The 13,138-nt window shown below is 39.3% G+C and overlaps 1 protein-coding gene across 2 annotated transcripts in view; it reads left to right on the forward strand.

Moving 5' to 3' along the window:
- FASTKD2 (FAST kinase domains 2) overlaps window positions 1-13,138 on the forward strand; it is a 144,128-nt gene that overhangs the window by 31,648 nt on the left and 99,342 nt on the right. For both annotated transcript variants that reach the window (XM_053698650.1, XM_053698651.1), the window contains one exon: window positions 9,630-9,753. In XM_053698650.1, coding sequence (XP_053554625.1) covers window positions 9,630-9,753 — 124 coding nt within the window. The remainder of the gene's footprint in view (window positions 1-9,629; window positions 9,754-13,138) is intronic.

Here is a 13,138-nt window from a genome sequence, read left to right on the forward strand (position 1 = left end):
CAGAGAACAGGGTATTGTGGTATTTCCTTATTTGGACGATATCTTGGTACTTGCTCAGTCTTTACATTTAGCAGAATTTCATACGAATCGACTTGTGTTGTTTCTTCAAGATCATGGTTGGAGGATCAATTTACCAAAAAGTTCATTGATTCCTCAGACAAGGGTAACCTTTCTGGGTTTCCAAATAGATTCAGTGTCCATGACTCTGTCTTTAACAGACAAGAGGCGTCTAAAACTGATGGCAGCTTGTCGAAACCTTCAGTCACAATCATTCCCTTCGGTAGCCTTATGCATGGAAATTCTAGGTCTTATGACTGCTGCATCGGACGCGATCCCCTTTGCTCGTTTTCACATGCGACCTCTTCAGCTTTGTATGCTGAATCAATGGTGCAAGGATTACACAAAGATATCTCAATTAATATCTTTAAAACCGATTGTTCGACACTCTCTAACGTGGTGGACAGATCACCATCGTTTAATTCAGGGGGCTTCTTTTGTGCTTCCGACCTGGACTGTAATTTCAACAGATGCAAGTCTCACAGGTTGGGGAGCTGTGTGGGGATCTCTGACGGCACAAGGAGTTTGGGAATCTCAGGAGGTGAGATTACCGATCAATATTTTGGAACTCCGTGCAATTTTCAGAGCTCTTCAGTTTTGGCCTCTTCTGAAGAGAGAATCGTTCATTTGTTTTCAGACAGACAATGTCACAACTGTGGCATACATCAATCATCAAGGAGGAACTCACAGTCCTCTGGCTATGAAAGAAGTATCTCGAATTTTGGTTTGGGCGGAATCCAGCTCCTGTCTAATCTCTGCGGTTCATATCCCAGGTGTAGACAATTGGGAAGCGGATTATCTCAGTCGCCAAACGTTGCATCCGGGCGAATGGTCTCTTCACCCAGAGGTATTTCTTCAGATCGTTCAAATGTGGGAACTTCCAGAAATAGATTTGATGGCGTCCCATCTAAACAAGAAACTTCCCAGGTATCTGTCCAGATCCCGGGATCCTCAGGCGGAGGCAGTGGATGCATTATCACTTCCTTGGAAGTATCATCCTGCCTATATCTTTCCGCCCCTAGTTCTTCTTCCAAGAGTAATCTCCAAGATTCTGAAGGAATGCTCGTTTGTTCTGCTGGTAGCTCCGGCATGGCCTCACAGGTTTTGGTATGCGGATCTTGTCCGGATGGCCTCTTGCCAACCGTGGACTCTTCCGTTAAGACCAGACCTTCTGTCACAAGGTCCTTTTTTCCATCAGGATCTGAAATCCTTAAATTTAAAGGTATGGAGATTGAACGCTTGATTCTTCGTCAAAGAGGTTTCTCTGACGCTGTGATTAATACTATGTTGCAGGCTCGTAAATCTGTATCTAGAGAGATATATTATAGAGTCTGGAAGACTTATATTTCTTGGTGTATTTCTCATCATTTTTCTTGGCATTCTTTCAGAATTCCGAGAATTTTACAGTTTCTTCAGGATGGTTTAGATAAAGGTTTGTCCGCAAGTTCCTTGAAAGGACAAATCTCTGCTCTTTCTGTTCTTTTTCACAGAAAGATTGCTATTCTTCCTGATATTCATTGTTTTGTACAAGCTTTGGTTTGTATAAAACCTGTCATTAAGTCAATTTCTCCTCCTTGGAGTTTGAATTTGGTTCTGGGGGCTCTTCAAGCTCCTCCGTTTGAACCTATGCATTCATTGGACATTAAATTACTTTCTTGGAAAGTTTTGTTCCTTTTGGCAATCTCTTCTGCCAGAAGAGTTTCTGAATTATCTGCTCTTTCTTGTGAGTCTCCTTTTCTGATTTTTCATCAGGATAAGGCGGTGTTGCGAACTTCTTTTGAATTTTTACCTAAAGTTGTGAATTCCAACAACATTAGTAGAGAAATTGTGGTTCCTTCATTATGTCCTAATCCTAAGAATTCTAAGGAGAAATCGTTGCATTCTTTGGATGTTGTTAGAGCTTTGAAATATTATGTTGAAGCTACTAAATCTTTCAGAAAGACTTCTAGTCTATTTGTTATCTTTTCCGGTTCTAGAAAAGGCCAGAAAGCTTCTGCCATTTCTTTGGCATCTTGGTTGAAATCTTTAATTCATCTTGCCTATGTTGAGTCGGGTAAAACTCCGCCTCAGAGAATTACAGCTCATTCTACTAGGTCAGTTTCTACTTCCTGGGCGTTTAGGAATGAAGCTTCGGTTGATCAGATTTGCAAAGCAGCAACTTGGTCCTCTTTGCATACTTTTACTAAATTCTACCATTTTGATGTATTTTCTTCTTCTGAAGCAGTTTTTGGTAGAAAAGTACTTCAGGCAGCGGTTTCAGTTTGAATCTTCTGCTTATGTTTTTCGTTAAACTTTATTTTGGGTGTGGATTATTTTCAGCAGGAATTGGCTGTCTTTATTTTATCCCTCCCTCTCTAGTGACTCTTGTGTGGAAAGATCCACATCTTGGGTAATCATTATCCCATACGTCACTAGCTCATGGACTCTTGCTAATTACATGAAAGAAAACATAATTTATGTAAGAACTTACCTGATAAATTCATTTCTTTCATATTAGCAAGAGTCCATGAGGCCCGCCCTTTTTTTGTGGTGGTTATGATTTTGTATAAAGCACAATTATTCCATTTCCTTATTTTATATGCTTTCGCACTTTTTTATCACCCCACTTCTTGGCTATTCGTTAAACTGAATTGTGGGTGTGGTGAGGGGTGTATTTATAGGCATTTTGAGGTTTGGGAAACTTTGCCCCTCCTGGTAGGAATGTATATCCCATACGTCACTAGCTCATGGACTCTTGCTAATATGAAAGAAATGAATTTATCAGGTAAGTTATTACATAAATTATGTTTTTAGACAGATAAAATGTGAAACTTAATCTTACAGAAACCTCTGGGAGAGCATGACATTGTAAATGGTTAAGTTACAGACATAAATATACTTCCTCATGCTACATAATTAAAAATGAATCCTAAACTTTGGATTATAATGTACCTTACATAGAAACTATATTTAGATAGTTTTCATCAAAAACTGATTTTATTTTTTTTAAAATCCTATTAATAAAAAAAAAAGATTTAGATTAAAAAAAAATCCACTTTTTTTTTTTGCCATTGATTTTTATCCTCCCTGCATTGTTAAAGGGACATGAAAACCTAAATTTCTCCAACATAGGTGTGTCCGGTCCACGGCGTCATCCTTACTTGTGGGATATTCTCTTCCCCAACAGGAAATGGCAAAGAGCCCAGCAAAGCTGGTCACATGATCCCTCCTAGGCTCCGCCTACCCCAGTCATTCTCTTTGCCGTTGTACAGGCAACATCTCCACGGAGATGGCTTAGAGTTTTTTAGTGTTTAACTGTAGTTTTTATTATTCAATCAAGAGTTTGTTATTTTGAAATAGTGCTGGTATGTACTATTTACTCAGAAACAGAAAAGAGATGAAGATTTCTGTTTGTATGAGGAAAATGATTTTAGCAACCGTCACTAAAATCCATGGCTGTTCCACACAGGACTGTTGAGAGCAATTAACTTCAGTTGGGGGAACAGTGAGCAGTCTCTTGCTGCTTGAGGTATGACACATTCTAACAAGACGATGTAATGCTGGAAGCTGTCATTTTCCCTATGGGATCCGGTAAGCCATGTTTATTAAGATCGTAAATAAGGGCTTCACAAGGGCTTATTAAGACTGTAGACTTTTTCTGGGCTAAATCGATTCAAAGAAGTGACCAAAATCATTCTATGGGCGGAGTCTCACTCCTGCCACCTGTCTGCTATCCACATCCCAGGAGTGGAAAATTGGGAAGCGGATTTTCTGAGTCGTCAGACATTGCATCCGGGGGAGTGGGAACTCCATCCGGAAATCTTTGCCCAAGTCACTCAGCTGTGGGGCATTCCAGACATGGATCTGATGGCCTCTCGTCAGAACTTCAAAGTTCCTTGCTACGGGTCCAGATCCAGGGATCCCAAGGCGGCTCTAGTGGATGCACTAGTAGCACCTTGGACCTTCAAACTAGCTTATGTGTTCCCGCCGTTTCCTCTCATCCCCAGGCTGGTAGCCAGGATCAATCAGGAGAGGGCGTCGGTGATCTTGATAGCTCCTGCGTGGCCACGCAGGACTTGGTATGCAGATCTGGTGAATATGTCATCGGCTCCACCTTGGAAGCTACCTTTGAGACGAGACCTTCTTCTTCAGGGTCCGTTCGAACATCCGAATCTGGTTTCACTCCAGCTGACTGCTTGGAGATTGAACGCTTGATCTTATCGAAGGGAGGGTTCTCAGATTCTGTTATCGATACTCTTGTTCAGGCCAGAAAGCCTGTAACTAGAAAGATTTACCACAAAATTTGGAAAAAATATATCTGTTGGTGTGAATCTAAAGGATTCCCTTGGGACAAGGTTAAGATTCCTAAGATTCTATCCTTCCTTCAAGAAGGACTGGAAAAAGGATTATCTGCTAGTTCCCTGAAGGGACAGATTTCTGCCTTGTCTGTGTTACTTCACAAAAAGCTGGCAGCTGTGCCAGATGTTCAAGCCTTTGTTCAGGCTCTGGTTAGAATTAAGCCTGTTTACAAACCTTTGACTCCTCCTTGGAGTCTCAACTTAGTTCTTTCAGTTCTTCAGGGGGTTCCGTTTGAACCCTTACATTCCGTTGATATTAAGTTATTATCTTGGAAAGTTTTGTTTTTAGTTGCAATTTCTTCTGCTAGAAGAGTTTCAGAATTATCTGCTCTGCAGTGTTCTCCTCCTTATCTGGTGTTCCATGCAGATAAGGTGGTTTTACGTACTAAACCTGTTTTTCTTCCAAAAGTTGTTTCTAACAAAAACATTAACCAGGAGATTATCGTACCTTCTCTGTGTCCGAAACCAGTTTCAAAGAAGGAACGTTTGTTGCACAATTTGGATGTTGTTCGCGCTCTAAAATTCTATTTAGATGCTACAAAGGATTTTAGACAAACATCTTCCTTGTTTGTTGTTTATTCCGGTAAAAGGAGAGGTCAAAAAGCAACTTCTACCTCTCTCTCTTTTTGGATTAAAAGCATCATCAGATTGGCTTACGAGACTGCCGGACGGCAGCCTCCCGAAAGAATCACGGCTCATTCCACTAGGGCTGTGGCTTCCACATGGGCCTTCAAGAACGAGGCTTCTGTTGATCAGATATGTAGGGCAGCGACTTGGTCTTCACTGCACACTTTTACCAAATTTTACAAGTTTGATACTTTTGCTTCTTCTGAGGCTATTTTTGGGAGAAAGGTTTTGCAAGCCGTGGTGCCTTCCATTTAGGTGACCTGATTTGCTCCCTCCCTTCATCCGTGTCCTAAAGCTTTGGTATTGGTTCCCACAAGTAAGGATGACGCCGTGGACCGGACACACCTATGTTGGAGAAAACAGAATTTATGTTTACCTGATAAATTACTTTCTCCAACGGTGTGTCCGGTCCACGGCCCGCCCTGGTTTTTTTAATCAGGTCTGATAATTTATTTTCTTTAACTACAGTCACCACGGTACCATATGGTTTCTCCTATGCAATATTCCTCCTTAACGTCGGTCGAATGACTGGGGTAGGCGGAGCCTAGGAGGGATCATGTGACCAGCTTTGCTGGGCTCTTTGCCATTTCCTGTTGGGGAAGAGAATATCCCACAAGTAAGGATGACGCCGTGGACCGGACACACCGTTGGAGAAAGTAATTTATCAGGTAAACATAAATTCTGTTTTTTTTCTTTTGTGATCTAGAAAGAACATGCAGTTTTAAACAACTTTCTAATTTACTTCTATTTTTGCTTCATTCTCTTGATATTCTTAGCTGAAAAGCATATCTAGATAGGCACAGTAGCTTCTGATTGGTTGCTGCACATAGATGCCTCCTGTGATTGGCTCTCCCATGTGCATTGCTCTTTCTTCAATAAAGGATATCTAAAACATGAAGCAAATTAGATAATAGAAGTAAATTGGAAAGTTATTTAAAATTGTATTCTCTATCTGAATCATGAAAGAAAAAAATTGGGTTTAGTGTCCCTTTAATGGTAACTCAGGAGGTCTGATACTCTTTTCCCCAGGGTGGCACATAAGTTGCATTGGAGATGAGAGATGTTCTCTCTCCCAATGCAAATTTGCTTGAACATTTTCTCCCACATTGGTGGCACCAAGACCAACTTTCAGTTCCGCTATTAACGGCAGTCTACATTGTTGTAGATACTTGTACACTTCTTCAAGGGCTCTATATACAGCAGTCATCATCTTGGTTGTGTGCTTAAACTCGGATTATAGGTTTAGCAATGTATTCCCGTAACTGTGCAATTAAAGAAAGCTAATGTGTTCTACCTGCTCTTTTTCACCTTGCAACACCAGTAGAGATGGTGTAAAGCTCAGGATTAACTAGGTGTTGCCATGTCTTTGACACCTACCCTACAACAGCATAATGCAGGACAGCGGAAAGTTCTCCACTGTATGACTGCAAAGGACAAAAACTGTATTATCATTCAACATCCTAGAGATTGCAGAAAATAGTGTTGTAAACACTGATGTTATGACAAATATATTATGTAAATGTTGGAGGCTTCTCTGGGAAGCACTCTTAAAAGCCCTCATCTGCTATGCTGCATTTTTTTTTTAAGTTTTGAAGTCATATACTTTAGAGCAGTGTTTCTCAACCGTGGTCCTCAAGTACCCCCAACAGGCCAGGTTTTCATTATAGCTGAACTAGAGCACAAGTGAAATAATCAGCAGATGGGCAAGTTAGTAACCATGGTTACTGATCAGCTGATTATTTCACCTGTGCTCTAGTTCAACTATAATGAAAACATGGCCTGTTGGGGGTACTTGAGGACCGCGGTTGAGAAAAACTGCTTTAGACCACTATTAAAGAATAAAGGAGTAATTTACAGGTTAAAGCATTGGAGAGCAATCACTACTTTTTACAGAGACATGATTTGTCACTAAAGTCAAAAGTAAACTTAAATTGATTGGAAAGTGTAAAGAATTTTAAACATGTGCATGTGTCTTAAATGGACAATAAACACTTTAAAGGGACACTGTACCCAAAAAAATTATTTTGTGATTCAGAAAGAGCATGCAATTTTAAGTAACTTTCTAATTTACTCCTATTATCAATTTTTCTTCGTTCTCTTGCTATCATTATTTGAAAAAGAAGGCATCTAAGCTTTTTTTTTTGTTTCAGTACTCTGGACAGCACTTTTTTATTGGTGGGTGAATTTATCCACCAATCAGCAAGGACAACCCAGGTTGTTCACCAAAAATGGGCCGGCATCTAAACTTACATTCTTGCATTTCAAATAAAGATACCAAAAGAAAGAAGAAAATTTGATAATAGGAGTAAATTAGAAAGTTGCTTAAAATTTCATGCTCAATCTGAATCACGAAAGAAAATTTTTGGGTACAGTGTCCCTTTAAGATGGTAATATAAAATGATAAATAGTATTAATAAAAAAAACTCTACAATATGCTTTCATTATATATATTGTCCCCTTTTCCTATAATTCCATTCTGAAATTGGGAGCTTTTCAGTTCCTGTTAGAAATGGGACACTGTTCTATTCCACACAGACATTGGCTGCACACTCTAGTGACCTATTTATAACTGTCCCTAATTGTCCACAGCAGGGAAGGTAACCTAAGTTACAACATGGCAGCTCCCATTGTTTTATAGACATTAAAACTTTACACTTATATTGTCACCATTTAACCCTTTGAGTGCTAAGCACTTTCCCACCTGGGAGCCTTTATTAGCACTCAAGGGGTTAAAGAACTAATGACATTTAAAAAATACATCTGCATGTTATTCTCAGTCTAATCTTTTCTTTGAATTCATCATTCTATCTAGCATTTATTTAGTGTTTAATGTCTCTTTAAGCCATCTGGCAATGCTATACATAGTTACAAACACTATTGGCATGTGTGTGCTCCTAAGCTCATTTGAGCCTACCTAGGTTTAGTCTTCAACAAAGAATACAAAAAGAACAAAGCAAATTTAATAATAGAAGTAAATTGGAAAGTTGTTTAAAATAGCATGTCCTGCCAGAGTTACGAAAATAACATTTTGGCATTACTGTCCCTTTAAGTATTATGTTAAGGCTTACAAACGCAGGATTTTAAGCATCCTTAGCTGGAGACATTTTAATGTTCATTTAAAGGGACATTAAACACTTTGAGATGATAATATAAAATGATAAATTGTATATATAAAAACTTTGCAAAAAACTTTTATTATTTATGTTTTCCTCTTTTCTTGTAATTTTATTCCGACAATAGTGAGCTTTTCAGTTCCTGTTAGAAATGGAAGTGCAGAACACTGTTATATTCCACACAGCCATTGGCTGCACACTCTAGTGACCTATTTATAACTGTCTCTAATTGGCCTCAGCAGAGAATGAAACCAAAGTTAAAACATGGCAGCTCCCATTGTTTTATAGTTTTATAAAACTTTACACTTATTTTGTCAATATTTAAACAACTAATTAAACTTTAAAAAAAGCATCTAAATGTTATTCTCAGATTAATCTTTTCGTGGAATGCTTCATTCTATCTAGCATTTATTTATTGTTCAAACATTTTCTTTCATGATTCAGATAGAACATACAAATTTTAAACAACTTTACAATTTAATTCTATTATCAAGTTTTCTTGTTACGCTTTGTTGAAAAGAAAGAAGGTAAGCTCAGGAGTATGAACGTGTCTCAAAGGGACATAATACTCATATGCTAAATCACTTGAAACTGATGCAGTATAACTAAAAAGCTGACAGGAAAATATCACCTGAACTTCTCTATGTAAAAAGGAAAATATTTTACCTCACAATCTACTCAGCTCAGCAGAGTAAGTTCTGTGTAAAAAGTTATAATTCAGCTGTTGCTCAGCTGCAGGTAAAAAAAAAAGAAATGAAGAAATGAACGGCAGCCAATCAGCATCAACAGTGCTGAGGTCATGAACTCTTTTACTGTGATCTCATGAGATTTCATATTAAACTTCCTTAAACTGAATAGGGAAATAAGATGAGTGTGCACGAAAGCTCACTCCCTTAGCTGTCCCGGGACAGACATACTGATTTTCTGCTTAGAAGTCCTTTACAATGGGCTACTGAGGAATTTTTGAGGTAAAATATCTTCTTTTTTTTTTTACATAGAGATGTTCAGGTGATATTTTCTAGTCAGCTTTTTACAGCTATGCTGCATCACTTTCAAGTGTTTCAACATTTAGGTATCATGGCCCTTTAAGTACTATATGGAAGCAGATTTTCAACAATGTTATACATTAGCAAGAGCACTTGATAGCAGCACTATTTCCTGTCATGCAGTGCTCCAGACATTTGCACACTACCTATCTAGATATCTCTTCAACAAGGAATAACATGAGAACAAAGCAAACTTGATAATAGAAGTAAACTTTTTAAAATTGTATTCTCTATCTAAATAATGCAATACATATTTTGGGTTTCATGTCCCTTTAACTACTTTGGATTTTCTTCACCTTAGCAGACTTTTAAATAGGTTTTTGATGTCATAAAATATTGACATTGAGCATAGTAAAGATAACTATATGCAGTCTAGTAAGCCCATGCTTTTAAATGTTGTGAATAAAAATATATGTATTTTATGCCCATGTTTTTCTCATGTTTCTTAGAATAAAGCATTGCAGATGGCTGATAAGTTCACTGTTCCTAATGCTCAGTACATGTTCAGCACTCTGGCAGCAATTAACCTGCGCTCTCTTCCTCTTCTGGATATTTGCAGTGACAAACTTATTGGTAAGATTATTAGTCATTTTCTAGGGAGGGGGATTCTGTAATGTGTCAGATAGCATCTTGCTAGCTGTATACATATGCAAATGATAGCAAAAGGGTTGTTATTTATGTATTTTGAACACTAACCTCAATTTGTAGTTAAGAATTTTTTAGATTATCAGTTTTACATTTGTACAGTTACTTTCTCAGCACTACGTTTAAAGAACAGTAACAACAATATTGGTGTGAATAATATAGATGGTTTGCACTTCCCTTTATCGGATGGATGCTGCCAGCCCCAGTCTCTCCTTTACCGTATGTTCAACATTGTGGTAGTATGGCGGAACAATTCCCCTTGGAAGCTTAGATGTGAAAAGTCTTTGATCCCCTCCCGGAAACCTCAGAAGAGAAGACCAAACATAGCAAAATACTTATTTGTAGAAAGGTGCACTAAATGGAATATACTCACAGAAGAAGTATGCCCCTTCCAAAACCTGGGTACGTGGTACCTGGGCTTGTCCCATTTGGCCAGATGCGGTAACTAACCCTTCAGTTTTTGCTTTTAATCTTAGCTGAGAGCTTGCAAGTGACTGCTGGACTTTCTCTGTGTGTTGTTTTAATTTGTTTTGTAATTTTACCTTATGGGCCTTGCACCCAGACCTGTCTGAGGTTAACTGCCTGTGACTCTGGGGACAGCACAGTTTCCTGTGAGTGCCATTTAGCACCCAGGGCTGAGCATGTTGCAGAGTCATGGGATGTGTACTCAGTCCAGTCTGAGAGTGCAGTCCCCTTCCATGTTTTGTTTATGTCTATGGTGATTACATAAGCCTATGCACCCTTTACTTGTTCCCAGTTTGTTTGATTGAGAGCTTGCATTGTTTGGCTGGTTTAGGGACAACTTGAAAAAGATTTTGGCCCCTCCGCTAATAAGAGGAATGAAACCTTCCATACCTTATACTATAAATAATATGAAGGGCTTTTATTCATGTGGTAAATGTAAAGCTTACAATCACGCTAGATATACAAAGAAAACCTTTAGGTCATCAGTAACTAAACAAGAATTTGAAATACAGTCCTTGATAAGTTGCAAAACCACTAATGTAATATACATATTAACTTGTAGCTGTTTGATCCAATACTGTGGCCAAACTTCTAGACTCCTGAAAACAAGAATATTCGAGCATCTAAACAAAATTGAGAAACAGAAAGATGACCATGGGGTACCCATTCATTTTTAATAACTGTCATTTATACAATACAAATCCAGATAATTTTCAATGGGTAGGCATTAAAAAAGTAAAAATCTCTTGGAGAGGGGGAAACGTAGAACAAACTTAATTAAAACGTTAAAAGTGTGGGGGATTTTCAATTTAAAAAACGTACGGCTCCTAGGTTCTAAATAAAGACTCAAAAGTAGCTGCTTTTTTTATAGAACACTTATTTCACCAATATATGTTTATTTTATTTGATCTTAAAAAGATTATCTTTATTTCAGCACATTATTAATTTAAATATTTTTTCACACAAAAAGTCTGGAACTTTAATGGAACTTTAATGAACTTTAATGTCACTTTAGTGCTCTAGTTCAGCTATAATGAAAACCATGACTGTTGGGGGGTACTTGAGGACCGTGGTTGGGAAATACTGCTCTAGAGGATAATACCTCCTTTAAAGATCCTATGGATAGGAAACTGGAAGGATACTTAAGAAAGATTTGTCTTCACCAAGGTCTACAATGGCAACCAGTTGCTAGTATTGCAGCGGTCGCTGGTGCGGCCTTGTACTGGTGCGACTCCTTATCGGATCTGATTTTGAAGGAAACTATGGTAGAGGAGATCCAAGACAGGATCAATGCTTTAAAGCTGGCTAATACCTTTATCTGTGATGCCAGCATGCAAGTAATCTGTTTGGGTGCATAGACTTCTAGCTTTGCCATTTTATCTTGCAGAGCTCTGTAGTTAAAGTCTTGGTCTGCTGATGTGGTGTCCAAGTCTGAACTTCTGTCTCTTCCTTTTAAGGGTAAGACTTTATTTGATCCTGGTTTGGGGGAAATCATTTCCATGGTCACAGGTGGAAAGAGAGCTTTTCTTCCCCAGGATAAGAAGGTTAGAGCTAAAGGTCACCAGACTTCTTGTTTTAGTTCCTTTCGTAACTTCAAGAGACAAAAATCATCCTCTTCTTCCAAACCTGAGCAAGCCAAAACCTCATGTAGGTCTAACCAGTCTTGGAATAAGGGTAAGCAATCCAAGAAGCCTTCCTCTGAGAACAAATCAGCATGAAGGGTCTGCCCCGATCCAATCTTGGATCAAGTAGGGGGCAGGCTTTCTTTCTTTCGGCAGGCTTGGATTCATGATGTTCCCCGATCCTTGTGCAGTGGATGTATGCTCCCATGGATACAGGATTGGATTGAAATCTTGTCCTCCCAGAGGCAGATTTCTCCTGTCTATATTATCTGCAAACCAGATAGAGAGAGGCTTTCTTAAACTGTGTCAAGGATCTCGCTTCTCTAGGAGTGAGCAATTGCGAGCAATTTTCAATGCGCGGATAGCTTGGCCTCAACTGAGTTTGGTCCGGTTTATCAGATTTCAATCAGACAACATCACTTCGGTGGCGTATATCAACCACCAGGGAGGAACACAGAGTTCCTTAGCAATGAGGGAGGTGACTCGCATTCTTCAGTGGGCAGAGTCTCACAATTGTCACATTTCTGCCATCCACATCCCAGGTGTGGACAACTGGGAGGTGGATTATCTGAGCAGGCAGACTTTTCATCCAGGGGAGTGGGCTTTTCATCCGGAAGTATTTTCAATGGTAACCCTCAAGTGGGGAGTTCCAGAGTTGGATGTCTTGGCTAGACACCAAGCTTTCAAAATACGGATCAAGATCAAGGGATCCACAAGCAGTTCTGGTTGACGCTTTAGCGGTTCTATGCGACTTCAGTCTAATTTTCCTGTTTCCTCCATTTGCCCTCCTTCCTCGGGTGATAGCCCGTATCAAACAGGAGCAGGCTTCAGTGATTCTAATTGCTCTAGCTTGGCCTCGCAGAATTCGGTTTGCGGACCTGGTGAAGATGTCGTCCTTTCCCCCCGTGGAAGGACCTTCTACTTCAGGGTCCTTTTCTGCATCAAAACCTAGACTCTCTGAAGCTGACTGCTTGGAGATTGAAGGCCTAGTCTTGTCTAAGCAAGGTTTTTCCAAAAAGGTTATTGATGCCATGATTCAGGCTCGTAAGCCAGTAACTCGCAATATTTACCATAAGATGTGGCACACATACCTTTACTGGTGCGAATCTAGGGGTTTCCCTTGGAGTCAGGTGAGGGTTCCCCGTATTCTGTCTTTTCTTCAAGAGGGTCTGTAGAAGGGTTTGTCAGTCAGTACTCTCAAGAGTCAGATTTCTGCCCTTTCGATT

Source organism: Bombina bombina, chromosome 1 (assembly GCF_027579735.1).
Source record: "Bombina bombina isolate aBomBom1 chromosome 1, aBomBom1.pri, whole genome shotgun sequence".
Classification (NCBI taxonomy): Eukaryota; Metazoa; Chordata; class Amphibia; order Anura; family Bombinatoridae; genus Bombina; species Bombina bombina.